Genomic DNA, 15185 nt, shown 5'->3' with positions numbered 1-15185 from the left:
AATGCAGTAGAACAGAATGAACATAAGAAACTACTGAGGCAGTTACTTGGATTATACATTTGTCATTATTTGTATATCAGTATGGTGCCTTTGGCTCTGTTCATGATCTTTTCTCTCTGCCCTGCAGACACAATCAGTATATATTGGCACATTTCACATGACATTGCCCTGGTATTGCCCAGCGTCAGTGCCAAGCTTCACCACATGCCTCTTTCCTTCCTAATATCCATTAACCACAGGGGCATGTAATCTTCATTAAGGCCAACCACAAGGGGCTAATCCAATTGGCTGCCAAGACTCTCCATTTATTATCGAGGATAACCGGGCCAAAAAACGCCTGTCACTGTGGAAATCTCCATAGTGACAAATGTATGCTCCCAGGTGCCGGAAGTACATCTCTAAATTAATATCCGCTGATTAATTTAGACCATTGTGACCTCTATGAGCCCACCTTAAGAGGTTGGCAGGGGTTAAATAACCAACGGTGCTCCAGAATACAGTGTGGAGAGAAATGAAAGGTGAAGATAGAGAAGTGAACTTGGTGGGAGTTAAACGCACACTAATATCTCATTAGCCTCCTGGCCTTTGCCAAGATCCCAGCACGCAGCACTCACCCCAAAGCCCGGGAGAACTATGGAGATGGGATAACATAATTGATCTGCATCAAGGGACAAATAGGGAAATGGATGGAGGAAAGGATAGAGGGAGGCTAAAGAAAGGAGAGAAATATTATTTAGTTGACACTGTCCTCCTAAATTTGATCCATTCCTGAATCTGCCTTATTGGACCATTTGCTGTGTGTTAAGTGTTTTCTGCGAGCACAACAGGTCGCTCTTACATTAGACTTTTAATGGAATGGGATCTCACCAGAGAGTTGAGGCTGAATACCAATTCATGAAAACACAACCTCACAAAGAGATACTAATATCACACACAGCAGTATGTGCTGATGCCACCACAGATACCCTCTCTGTGTGGGATGTGATTATGCCCATGTCTTCACTCCTCACTGTGTCTGCTTACCTATAACCTTTAATCGTCTCTAAAGACTGTAATCTTGGCTACAACAAAAGCCTTCATTTTGTCTGGTGGTAGAGAATAATAACGCCAGTGCCTCTCTCATGCTGGGCCCCCATTCCATTAAACCTACCAGGCCTATCGTCATCATACACACCATTAACTAACCCATCACAGCAACCAGAGCCTCTACACACAACTGCTACCTGCACCCTCCTTTCAGGGTTTCCCATCATCGAAGCTCCCCTCCAAGTCCACTGATGTAGCCTATATGTTAGCTTATCCCTCAGGCTGTAGTGCTTAAGAGCGCCTTGTTGTTGGTTCTTATGAGATAATGAAGAGAAGGTTTTATTTGCATTAAAATGTGAAAGATACATATAGGATCTATTCTAGACCAGGAAAACTATCTATAACACACCAATTGATGGTCAACAGTGTAATGATAGCTCTAACGATGTCTATGCCCCTATTTCATCAAGGTAGTGTGCATTGTCAGGTTTTGGAATCGTCTATTGTGCAAGTTTAAAATGAGGAAGTGCTAGCTGTTCTGCATTGTGTGCTGGAGTTGTAATGTGTATTTGTATGCATGTACAGTAACTGTGTGCATGCATGAGTCACTGTCCCCTAGAGCATCTCCAGTTGGCATCTTTTGGATTAGCAGCAGTGTGACAGCATCTCCTCTCATCCTCCCTCTTCTGTATTGGCGGGTCTGTCTGTGTATGTGTGTGTCTGTCTGCACATTTGTCAGGATGGAACAGATTTTTAATGATTGTGCAAAACTAGCACATACAGTACACTGCTCTTTTCTGTGTGCAGTTAACCACCAATCTGACATCAGACCACACTTTTATTCCACTCAGACAGTAAAAGCATCACTAGGACTTTGAGAGATGGGCTAATTTTCTGTAACCATTAAAGCCGTCTGTTGCATAATTTGCAGAAAGATTGTTTTAGGCTTTTTGTCCAGACATAACAGCGTAGCTGCTTCCTGTTAAAGTAGTGGGTAGACAAGTCATTTGTTAAATATATCACACTCTTTTCTTTTCAGTTTGAATCAACTGCACTTTGTAGTCCTAATTTGACAGGCAGGGGAATAGTCTTTTAATAAAACGTTTTTTTCTGACTGAGCCAGTGTAATTCCTCTAGGATAAGAGATGCCCTTGATCTTGGCAGCTGATATTTAACCTAATCCCTAACCAAAAGGACCGATCATGGCCATCCTACAGATTACTAAAACTACTCAGCGTGACCTAACTGTAGAAAAATTGTCTTGCCTATTACACAGTAGATATAATGTAAATGTTATAATGGTGGTCATTTTGATTGCAGAAAATTATGTGGGGAGCCTCATAATTTTAGTGTCTACTTCCACAATAAAACTGCACATACGTACTTCAAAGCACAGGGCAGCTGGGGCAGACACAGCAGTGGTGTTAATATTCCTTTGATCCTTGCACCTAATCCCACTGGATTCTTAGCTTAGATTAATTTTGAAGTCATAATGCAGAGTTTTTCCTACCTCTGAGCCCAAATCCTCTTTTTGTTAGATTGTACATCTGAATGGATTTGTGTGATTGCGCTAGGCTAGGATAAATGTTTAGTGGGTTGGTAGGGGAGCACTGGTGGAATTTAAATTATTGCATTTCAATTTTTATTTTTGTCCCACCTCATACCTAGTATCTGGTAATGTGCCACACAGACAGTACAATGCAAGATAGACTGCTGTGTTTTTCATGTCTTATTTCTGCCACATCAGCTAAAACCTCATAGCTCAGAGAATAGTATAGATATAAAGATCCAAGTAACTCTCAGCTCTTTCTTAATACCACCTGAGCCCTTTCAATGCAGCACACAGATAAAGCTGGCCCTGTATCTATTCATTTTGTCAGAAACAAGCTCAGCAAATAAACAGACTTGTATATTTTTATTATTCTGGACAGACACGAAATAGAACCCACTTGCACAAACAAGGCAATATGAACTGTGTCACTGTGCGGCCCCCAGCGAGGACCCTTGGACACTGCTGGAAAAAATAAGAGCCAGCCACCTGTTTTTAAAGATAAAGGCTTTATTGAATTGCGCACACACATCAAATAGAGCACATCAGCCACAGCAGGACCTGTGTACTAGCTTTGTAGCTTTGCAAAGTGAATGAATCCTCGCCCTCCTTCTGGCTCATAATGTCTTCATGTCTGTTGCCTGGCTGGCTGTAGCAAATATAAAAATGGTATTTAGAGACTTCATCTCAGAGCGGTGAAACCAGACCCAGACTGTTGTTTTACTTTACACTCTTTGTACCAATGTTTGCATGGTTATTTGAGCACTGTCACACTGAGATGAAAAGTTACCGCAAATATAATTTTACTGACATTTTGTTCAGGTTTCAGTACAGGTTCAGCCATGTTAAAATAAGTTAAAACATCCCACAACATTAGCAAGGATTGGCTGCAGCACAGTAAAAGAGAAAGAACTTGTATAATCACAACTAGTTTTCCATTAAACTACTTTTTTTCCCACTTTCCTGCAGTCTACCTCTGCGTTTCTGGGTGAATGTGATCAAGAATCCTCAGTTTGTGTTTGACATCCACAAGAGCAGCATCACAGATGCTTGTCTGTCTGTGGTGGCCCAGACCTTCATGGACTCCTGCTCCACATCAGAACACCGCCTTGGGAAGGACTCACCCTCCAACAAGCTGCTTTATGCCAAGGACATCCCCAGCTACAAGAGCTGGGTTGAGAGGTGAGCTATCCATAACATGTACACACTAAACAATAGACGGAAGACAGAGGACAATGATTGTTGGGTAGCATGCATTAGCTATGTGTCTTGCAACTGTTGGTCTGAGTAAGGAATAGATAGGAGTGTCCAGGGCATGTGATCCGCAGGACAGAGGAGTTAGTGGTTTGGAAAGGTGCAGAATTGTGTGTGTGTGTGTTTTTCAGTAGCAGGCAGCAGAGACCAGTAATTTGTTAAAATGAAAGTTTTATCAAATTTATTTGTCAGCAGGGGAGGCAAAGCATTTCTGAATAAAAGATGGGCTACTGTGAAATGGTTCAGAGTATTTATGTCTCTGGAGCTTCTTCACAAGGCAAGCCTCAGGACGAGAATGTATGCGTGCTGCTTGAATGGGTGCAACCAAATGAGGAACGTCAAGCTCAGGACTGGCCTCATTAGTCCAGTGTGTGTCTTTGTGGTCTCTGATAAAAAAAAAATAGTGGAAATTGTGAGAGTCTTGTACTCATTCGTACATAGATACTGTAAGCAGACAAATTAACTGTGTGGATTTGGCAGCACAAGCAGAAATTTATGAGTGTAGTTACTTTTAGAAAGAACACATGGTTATTGTGAGATTTGGGCATATGCAATGTTTTTACACACAAACACAGGGTTTTTAGGAAATGCCGTGTCCTCTATACATAAACACATTTGTTGCAGGCTTGGTGGAGCAATATTTTCACCAGGGAGTACCTCACAGTGGAACAGTTGGAAAAGCCTCAGCAATACTGTATAGTAATGACTGTAAGGGTTATTCCAGGGAGACAGTATGGAAAGGAAGCAAACACTAGGGACAAAAGAGATGGCCTCCTTTTCTCTCTCCTTCATGCTACATTTTAAAAAAATAAGTGCAGGATGTATTTACCTGGTGAGCAGTCTAATGGAAATTTGTGTCTCAGGAAGAATGTTGTTGCTGCTACCCTGTAGAGTCAGAACATGTAGAAATTTCATTTTACTGGAGCAAATCCACACAGAACACCACTTGAAATGCTGATGAATTACTTAGGTCAGCAACTGCACAAGTTCGAGGTACTGTTTGACTAAAACCCTGTTGACAGTACTGTTCATGAGCTACAATATGCTATTGATGTTAATTTGCTCTTGTAAAGTGAGCTTGTGAGATACATTTGCTTCACATTTGATGTGTGAGCTGATGGTCTCCAGATAATAACAAATATATCACAGCAGTCATGACATTATTTGCGTACAAGCCTGTTTGCATTTGGCCCAGATGCAGCTCATATTGCAGTAATACATTCAAACTTTGAGATTCTTAACAGTCTGCTTGTATTTGAAGATTATTTACTATTATTTACCCCTTATCTATCATAAACTGGACACATAGCTCATATTGCCTTCTTCCCACCCTGTCTATACTCCTTGTTGCATGTACCGTTTACAATCTTAGCCTATCTATCCTGTCATATGCATGAGAAAGATGTTTGAAATACACTCAAAAGGTTGATTGACAAAGTTGTTTTCAGCGATAAACAACTTCATATGAATACTTATTAGGCTAATGGTTGAAATTATTTTGAAAACAGCCTCACAATTCAAAGCATAGAATTATTGTTTATACAAACTTTTGTCCCCAAGCAAGCACACCTGGTCTCTACTCTAACAATCCCCTGTCAGGAGTTCCCTCCAAATGCCCTGCAGCTCTGAACAGGTGTTGATGTGAGTCTGACCTCTGTGCAAAGGCTATAAGCAACACCCACCTGCCTTTCCCTTTGCTCAGTTTGTTCTGATGACTTGTTTCCTGGCAAATATCATCTCTCACACACACTCCCAGAATTATCCAGCCAAAAGCGGGCCAGTGCTCGAGCGGCTGCAGCTTCAGGAATTTAATATGTAAATAAGCAGCTTTAATTAACATAGTTGATAGGGGCAACACAGCTGCTGCTGACAGTGACTGATTGCCTTTTATCTCAATGCTATGTGTGTGTGTGTGTGTGTGTGTGTGTGTGTGTGTGTGTGTGTGTGTGTGTGTGTGTGTGTGTGTGTGTATGTGTTCTGGTGTTCAAGGTTGAAATGTAAGGCCTGTCAGTATTTACTATGAATTCATTTCAGTCATGTTAGTACACAACACACTTGTTGCCTCTCCTGCATGCATTAGCTGAATATCTTTAAAGATCTGCCCTAACCACTCCAAGAAAAACAGCAGGTTTATGCACATGACGTTTTTTGTAGTAAATAGTTGATTTCTTTATCATCCTCTCTTCATAGGTACTACTCAGACATCAGTAAGATGCCAGCGATCAGTGACCAGGACATGAATGCCTACTTGGCAGAACAGTCACGGATGCACATGAACGAGTTCAACACCATGAGCTCTCTGAGTGAGATTTACTCCTACGTGGGCAAATATACTGAGGAGGTATGTAGTACTTTATTCACTAGTATTTAGTACTTTCATATTTGAGTATTGTAGTGTTGTAATAGTAATAGTGTTGTACTAGAATAGTTGTAGTGTTGTAATAGTAGTAGTGTTGTACTAGTATAGTTGTAGTGTTGTAATAGTAGTAGTGTTGTACTAGAACAGTAGTAGTGTTGTAAGATGTTGTTCTTGGGATCTGCTGGAGCCACTCTCCCAGTTTTAGGAGTTACAGCCTGAGTGTTCCTATAACTTTGGGTACCACTTATGTTCACCTTCCACATCTTTTCCATCTCTCCTTCAGCCCTTGGTACTTCTCAATCTTCTTGTGCTCTTTCTTCCTGATGTTGCTATCATTATGGCACTACAGCCCTGTTTGGCTGCAATCCTAGGAGCAGCTAAAGTACTTTATCTGATTAGTGATGTGTTAAGATCACCACCTCCCATGTGGGAGAGTGGGGTTCGAATCGTATCTCCACTAGTGTCTGCCATTGTAAGTGGCTTTGGATAAAAGCATCTGTAAATCTTAAAGAATGGGACCCTGTGACAGAAGTGTTTTAAACACTGGTTAAAGGATAATGAATTACAGCAGATCTTCCTGTGTCTACATATGTGACTCTGTAGCACATTGCAACTGAGCATAGCTGGATAGGTGAGTGGTCAACACCACTGACTTTGGTATGGTAGGGTCTGGGTTCGATTCCAGGTGTTGCGTCTAACAAAAACATGAGATGAGAACTATTGCAACGTGTTACACAAGTAATCCTATTGAATACTTGAAAAAAACAGCATCTAGACTAACACAACTAGTAACAGCAGAAACAACTTAGTGATAGCTCAGTGGTCAACACCACTGACTTTGGTGTGGTAGGAACCGGGTTCGATGCAGATGTATTTTAACCACTGGTCAAAGCATAATTACCAATCATCGAATCTGCCATGTCTAGATATGTGACTTCTCAGCTACAAGAAACTCAGTATAGCTGGATGGTTCAGTGGTTAACACTTCTGACTTGGTGTGGTAGGGCCCGGGTTCGGTTCCCTGTGGTGTACTGCTAAATGTAAATGTGGATCTTAAATAATGGGACCCTGTGACAAAAGTATTTTAACCACTGGTTAAAGCATAATAAACTGTCATCGAATCTTCAGTGTCTACATATGTGACTTCTCAGCAGTGAGCACCTGAGTGTAGCTGGATAGCTCAGTGGTTAACACTGCTGAATTTGCTGTGGTAGGAACCGGGTTCGATGCAGATGTATTTTAACCAGTGGTTAAAGCCTAATCAACCATCATCCTGTATTCCCGTGTCTACAAATGTGACCTCCCAGCAGGGTGCACATGAGCAAAGCTGTGTGGCTCGGTGGTTAACACCTCTGACCTTGGTGTGGTAGGAACCGGGTTCAATTCCCGGCAAGAGTGATAGTTGCACAGTGCTCACTTCACACCTAATGACTGATTAGGTACAAATGCTACGGCAGGGGGAGCCAGGACGCCAGGACATGGGGGATGCATCACCATCCCCCCAGTTAGAGAGTGGGGCCGAATAACAGAAGACGAAGAAGACCTGAGATAGACAGAAGAGCTGGAGATATAAAAACCATTAGAGAAGTACCTTTGAAAGTCTGAGAGATGTGAACGTGCAGCACAACACAGACTAGAGATAGTTAAGAAGGGTGTCCATGGTGGGAGAGTGTGGAGCGCAGCAAAGCTTCCTTAGAATTTTGTTAGTTGAACTTACAACAGTTAAACATGAAATGACACTTAAAACAGCTGACTCTTGAGTTTTTTCTCATTTTTAGCTGTCATAATTATAAATTAGCTAATTGACTTATAATCAACTCACTCAAGTTGTAAAAATTATATTCTAAGGAAGCTTTGCTGCACTCTACACTCTCCCACCATGGACACCCTTCTTAACTATCTCTAATGTCTGTGTTGTGCTGCACGTTCACATCTCTCAGACTTTCAAAGGTACTTCTCTAATGGTTTTTATATCTCCAGCTCTTCTGTCTATCTCAGGTCTTCTTCGTCTTCTGTTATTTGGCCCCACTCTCTAACTGGGGGGATGGTGATGCATCCCCCATGTCCTGGCGTCCTGGCTCCCCCTGCCGTAGCATTTGTACCTAATCAGTCATTAGGTGTGAAGTGAGCACTGTGCAACTATCACTCTTGCCGGGAATTGAACCCGGTTCCTACCACACCAAGGTCAGAGGTGTTAACCACCGAGCCACACAGCTTTGCTCATGTGCACCCTGCTGGGAGGTCACATTTGTAGACACGGGAATACAGGATGATGGTTGATTAGGCTTTAACCAGTGGTTAAAATACATCTGCATCGAACCCGGTTCCTACCACAGCAAATTCAGCAGTGTTAACCACTGAGCTATCCAGCTACACTCAGGTGCTCACTGCTGAGAAGTCACATATGTAGACACTGAAGATTCGATGACAGTTTATTATGCTTTAACCAGTGGTTAAAATACTTTTGTCACAGGGTCCCATTATTTAAGATCCACATTTACATTTAGCAGTACACCACAGGGAACCGAACCCGGGCCCTACCACACCAAGTCAGAAGTGTTAACCACTGAACCATCCAGCTATACTGAGTTTCTTGTAGCTGAGAAGTCACATATCTAGACATGGCAGATTCGATGATTGGTAATTATGCTTTGACCAGTGGTTAAAATACATCTGCATCGAACCCGGTTCCTACCACACCAAAGTCAGTGGTGTTGACCACTGAGCTATCACTAAGTTGTTTCTGCTGTTACTAGTTGTGTTAGTCTAGATGCTGTTTTTTTCAAGTATTCAATAGGATTACTTGTGTAACACGTTGCAATAGTTCTCATCTCATGTTTTTGTTAGACGCAACACCTGGAATCGAACCCAGACCCTACCATGCCAAAGTCAGTGGTGTTGACCACTCACCTATCCAGCTATGCTCAGTTGCAAAGTGCTACAGAGTCACATATGTAGACACAGGAAGATCTGCTGTAATTCATTATCCTTTAACCAGTGTTTAAAACACTTCTGTCACAGGGTCCCATTCTTTAAGATTTACAGATGCTTTTATCCAAAGCCACTTAAAATGGCAGACACTAGTGGAGATACGATTCGAACCCCACTCTCCCACATGAGAGGTGGTGACCTTACCTCAACACTAACCAGACTACAGGCAAACAGGGCCGTAGTGCCATAGTGATACCAACATGAGGCAGAAAAAGCACAAGAAGCTGAGAAGTACCAGGGGCTTCTAGTACTTCACTACAACACTAATACCACCACAACAACACTACTATTCTAGTACAACACAACTATTATTATTCTACTACTACTATTACAACACTACAACTAGCAGAACAAGGGGGGCGTGAGGATCAGATTTGAGAAGCCCTAGTTACTACTAGGCATTTTAACACAACTTACGATCAACAGTCTGTTAGTTTTCCTAATGTAACAGTGATGATTACATATAAAATAAGGTCATATGGGACAGAAGATTTGGCTGAATAAAACTTTTAAATCCAACATACAGAAAAAGCTCAATTAAACAAAGCTACCTATGGCATGTCATATACCTGTCAAACTAATTAGGTGTGCAGTATACTAAAATAATGCATAGGTAAAGTGTAGTACCCTTTATAGAAAACAATTCTACATTTATATTAGTTTTAAAAATAAACTAGGTGTGCTTCACAAAATAAGTAAAATGTTAAACTGACATGTCTGTCCCATCCCTGATGGAAATTACACTCTACATAGCAGACTTTCAAGCCAATAATTAAGTAGCCAATCCATGTAGGATTGGTTATTTAATGTTCAAAACACAGCTATCAAGTAATTTTGTCATCAGGACAACACAGAATGCAATGAGGCATGTTATTGCCTCAGGTTGACATTAATGACATACCAGATTTGAAAGTACTGACTGCACTTTTGTCAGTCTTAGTTCTGTGAATAATGGCTGTGTGTGTCTGTGTTTACCTCTCTGTCCTGCTGGCAGATTGTGTGCTCACTGGAGCAGGATGATGCAGCCAGGAAACAGAGGCTGGCCTTCAAGCTGGAGCAGGTGGTGGCCTTCATGAGTCTGGAGAGCTGAGGACCACACTTCCCAGGGCGCACTGGGAAGAAACCCCGTCAGAAACCGAGCCGTGCCTGAGTGAAGACCTGTCCCCATCTTTTTCATCATGTGACTTCCTCCCTCTGCCTTTCAAAGATGACTTCTTCCTTGACCTTTTTTCTGCTTCCTCTTCCCCAAGAAATATTTTGTTTTCCACATCAAGTCTGCTGCATAGACTAGTTTACCTGAACATATCTGAAGGGTGGTTCAGGGCTGAGGTTGGCTTCACCCGCAGTGCAATGTGGGGGATCCCTCAGCTTCACCACAGGGAGAGCTTCAAGGGGTGACTGCTTGAAAGCTGGCCATATTGGCATACGTCAGTCCCCCTCCTGGAAGAAAAGAGGGGAAAAACATTTTTATGTTGCCTTCAAGAATTTACACTGTTAGGTGATTCTTTAAAAACCACAATGTTGGGTGTCCATTTTGTTGAGAACTTTTTACAAAATAGGATAGTTAAAATGAAACCATCATCTATAGTCCAGTTTATTGTAGTTCTATATTCAAACCAATCAAGAGGAAACATCAGAAATGATGACTGCAAGCCAAATTAACACCTCTGAAGAAAATTAATGCAAGGATGGTTTGCCAAGTTTACACTGTACCTACCTACAAGTGAAGCATACATATCTGCGAAATATGGGGTGAGCCCAGGCAAACCTAGAATGTTCTTGTGTTCTTTCAATGTAGCTGGAGTTGTATTTAAGAAGAGAAACTGATGGGGGGGTAGGGAAGGATTAGTGCTTCTTCGAACTTTCCTTGATTGAAATGTGACTGATATTAAAACTTTACAAACCAGAGCATCCCCAGCCTATACGACTTTGCAACATTCACACATTTTTCTCTGCCCAGCATACATTTACTTAAAAAAATGCTCATGATTTCTGCTTCCATCTGGCTTATGTGGCTACTGCAAATTTAACTTATTAGACAAAACCCTGGAGACCCCGACCCAAGTTGGATCCTTTCTAAGAAGCACAGTACCAACTCTGGAAGACAGTGTTTTGACTGCTAATCCAAACACCAGGAGCAGTCTTTGTCTGGCTCTTGCCACTTCCAATCTTGTGTCGCAACTGCGACGGTCTATCAAAGCACACATGCACACACGCACAGATACACACATAATCAGCAGCTGCCCAGGATCCTGACTGCCCAGATATGTACACCTGGAGGCGGTTAAGGGCTGACTGAAATGTACTGGGTAAGAAACTTTTTGATCAATGAAAATAAGAAGAATGATTCAATACAGCGTAGCCAGAGACGGCTGTCTGCTACCTAACGAGGCTCTGTGCTCTGACAGTAGCACTTCTTTCCCAGGATGTTCTTATTTAAAGACTTGTGTGGATAAATCAAACAAGATGGACTAAGTCGGTCAGCCAAAAACCAAAGGAGCTTGAAATTTTCAAAAACGGTCAAAAATGTATTTGTAAAGTGCCACTGAGGAACTGACAAAAAAAAGGGACTATGTAAAAGACCACACTTCTAGCACAACAAATGTCACTGGAACTTTAAGAAACCTGTGTGATTTTTCTGACCTCAGTGTGTTGAGGTGAGAGGCTCTGTGGGCGAGGTGATCTGATCCTCCTTTCTCTTTCCATCGTCCTGGATCTCTCCGGCTCTCGGCACACCATTCACCCCTGTGTCTGGCTCCTGACTTAGCAGTTTTCTTTTCTGTTTTGCACAAGTGTTGGAGATTGTAGCTAGTTGCATACGACAAAACCCCAACTCTTGAGTGTGTAACTGTTGAGGCGCTCTTGTCTGTATTAGTGTAGTTGTCCTCAGTGGTGGCAGGGGGCAGCCTTTTCCAAGCCTCAAAAAAGAAGAAAAAAAAAAAACGTTAAAAGAAAATCTGACAAAGCAGAGCAGGAACAGAACAAGAACTGAACATCACGGCAGGATAAACAGGAAATTATAGACATTAAAAGTAGATAAGACTTGTTGGATGTTAATCCCCACTATTGGAGAGACTGATTGAAAGAGAGATGGAGGCGCCCTCCGTACCTTTTGACCTCTGCCCTTTCTTTTGCCTTGACAACGTGCCCCATGTGGTGATGTGAATGTGTGAAGACCGCCCTAGGTCCACCTTGGGTCCTTTATTGGCTTTTTAAGCGCATGTAAAACGTAAACAACTTAAGAAACTTATTTAAAAAAATGAAAAATAAGAAAATTAAGCCTTGCAATGATGATGTGGATGTGTTCTTTTATCTTTCTTTTGCTTGGAAGAATTGAGATGGAAAAAGTGGATTGTTCATGTAATTAAAAACTATAACTTTCGTTTAAGGTGGAACCTTTATCCAGTTCATTCCTTACTGCAGAAACTCATGCCCATGTTTTTGTCTAGTGTTAAATGGTAAATAAAACATTATATACCCTGCATGTTTTGACCTGTTTGGGTTGTATGAAACTGAACTGCCTTGCTCCAAAATATTTCTATACTTTTAGCGACTTTAAAGTCATTTAAAAGCCAACTAATCATTTTAAGCCCTAGTTTTAACTTCCACAGCACGACCACTCTGTCCTCTATGGCTGCTCCTCAGTTTTTTGTTACTGTTGTCTCCTCTGTAGTTTTACTTTTGGTAAAAGAAGCACGTTCAACATTGCATTTGATTATTTCACGTCTTATTTCATTCTACTGCATTAGATCAATTCATCATAATTGCATTAATTTGTTTTTCGTTTAATTTGCAGATCACAAAATACAGTACGAACATTTCCATCCCTTTCAGTTTTTTGAAGAAGCATGGAGCAAACCATTTTTACATGTGATAATTAACATGTCCCTAACAAGAGATAACTAGCAGACATGATGAAAAATACATTTGACGAGTCTTTGGAGTCTATACTGTATGTGATCAACTCATTGTCCAATAATTACCATCTGTACCTGTACAGTATGATGAATGTCTGTTTAAACGTCGAGGGGCACATTCACAAGGTGTTAACTCACAATGTTTAGTAAACATATCAAGTAAATTAGTACGTTAGAAATATGGACTAATTTAGATACTAGATGACTAATTTATGCAAGACTGACATTAATGTAGTAAACAATATACAACTGAAATATCATTGGACAAAGAACCTCTTTCATTCATTTAGCCAATGTTTACTGTGTCTGTAAATCTCACAGCCGTGTGATAATTATTACCACAAGGTGAGATCCCTGGACTGTCATTGTGAATCTGTGACCACCCCCCCGGTCTAACATCCTGTCTTTCATTTCTCCCTGTTCTGTGTCTTCCCCTGTAACAAAGGTTGTCTGCTAGTAGTCACCTTGCATTGCCTAGAGCAAAGATAAAGTTTCCACCTTCAAACGTTTTGTAGGAAGTAAAAATGTCCACCTAGCTCAGTGTTATAGCAGGTGTTACAGAGACATGCTAGATAAGACTTTTACTAGACCATATTTGAACGATAGAGTATCTTATCGAGAGATAAAAATGAAATGTGGGGGATATAAGGCGAGCTTCTCTAACTTTGTTATAATTAATTGTATACCTGTGTATGTAAATATAATGCATTCCTATTTTGCAGTCAAGAACAAAATACTATTTGTAATATAGAATAAACTTTATTATGAAACCAAGCATTACAAGATTGTTTCTTGCTCTGTGTTTTTGACTACAGTAGCCTTGTTATAGCCTAACTGTCACCGAGTTCAAAGTGTGGGGGCCCTACTGTAATCTGAAAATGAATCTAAGCACTTCACTCCACTAGCAAACAGTCACTTCAACATGATACACATGCTTATAAATATAACCAACCTCCAAGACCTTGTTTTCAAGCTGACTGGAGCTGTTGTGTTTACTCAAGTCACCAAAAGCTGATCAGAAACCTGGAAAAGTTTTTTTTCCCTTTTGTGCCAAGAAGAGGAGTCAAGCAGGTTTGGAACGGTGCAATTCTGAGATCAGGTACAAATCTGGAAACTCCTGTGTGGGCTTTTTCTATGCATTAGAGTCTTAATTTGAGTGGTCGTCATATTTTCTGGCTACTTCAAACAACGTCTATGGTGACTACATGTTATTTACAGTTTTATATAAAACTTGAAGCAATAATCACTGACAGAAACAGCCGTATACTAGAGTGTTTCCACTATCTTGTCTTGCCAAATTACATAAAGATGCATTAAAAAGGGGCACAATCCAGTGTACCTGATTTTGATGATTTTAAGTATTCAGCTGTCAAGTGCACGGACCTTCCTTCATAATGTGGGACCACCCACCAGTATCACACTGGAATAGCTACTGGAAAGTTACAGTGCTTAGTTATAGGTATTACAAAATGCCATAAAACAATCCTGTTGTCTTGGGTAACAGCTGCTAGGAAGATGATAGCCACTCACTAGAAACCACCTTACTCTCTCACCATTAGAAATTGGACCTCATCTATCGTGAACATTTAGTACTCAGATCTCTCCATTACTTGTGTGGATAGAGCTGCAGACAAGAACTATAAATATTAGGTGTGAAGTCGTTGTAATAAACAAAGCAGTTTAATAATAAATATTATATTTTAAAAAGTTGGTCAAAAATATAAAAGCAGAGATAGAAGCCTAGCACACAGTGATGACATGCAATGGAAACCACTGGCATCAGTGTTTTACTTTGGCTCACAAAGGAGCTCCCCTACCCAATAACAAAGCTATCTCATATTGGGCGGGACAAAAGCAAACATGCCTGCCAGCTGGGAATAGAATGACAAAGGCTGGCCCACAAATCATATCAAGACTGGGGTGGTCTGTTAGAAGCAGCAGGCAGTAGATATTACTGTAAATATACGGGGCCTCGTGCATGCAGGTAGGTGTGCCGTTAGCAGCCCTCTCATACACTAAAGCAATATTTTTTTCAGTATACATTGTATAAAAGGTTTCACTAAACTCTTCTTGAGTAAAGACACAAAAA

At 41.0% G+C, this 15185-nt stretch overlaps 1 protein-coding gene and 1 long non-coding RNA gene across 7 annotated transcripts in view; one reads left to right on the top strand and one right to left on the bottom strand.

Annotated features, from left to right (window-relative positions):
• The window catches only part of plxna4 (plexin A4), a 197698-nt gene extending 183828 nt beyond the window's left edge, over positions 1 to 13870 (top strand). For all 6 annotated transcript variants that reach the window (XM_026362620.1, XM_026362615.1, XM_026362618.1 and 3 more), the window contains exons 30-32: positions 3545 to 3757; positions 6020 to 6170; positions 10174 to 13870. In XM_026362620.1, the coding sequence (XP_026218405.1) occupies positions 3545 to 3757; positions 6020 to 6170; positions 10174 to 10269 (460 nt within the window). In that variant the 3' untranslated portion in view covers positions 10270 to 13870. The remainder of the gene's footprint in view (positions 1 to 3544; positions 3758 to 6019; positions 6171 to 10173) is intronic.
• On the bottom strand, positions 3773 to 10234 carry LOC113163731. Its single transcript, XR_003298930.1, has 3 exons — positions 10155 to 10234; positions 4659 to 4714; positions 3773 to 4215 (listed from the first exon to the last, which is right to left on the bottom strand). It is a non-coding gene; the product is annotated as an uncharacterized LOC113163731 (long non-coding RNA).
• Positions 13871 to 15185: the final 1315 nt, after the last annotated feature.

Source organism: Anabas testudineus, chromosome 23 (assembly GCF_900324465.2).
Source record: "Anabas testudineus chromosome 23, fAnaTes1.2, whole genome shotgun sequence".
Taxonomy (NCBI): Eukaryota; Metazoa; Chordata; class Actinopteri; order Anabantiformes; family Anabantidae; genus Anabas; species Anabas testudineus.
The sequence above is the reverse complement of the archived record's forward strand: the minus strand, read 5'-3'. Positions and strand labels throughout refer to the sequence as shown.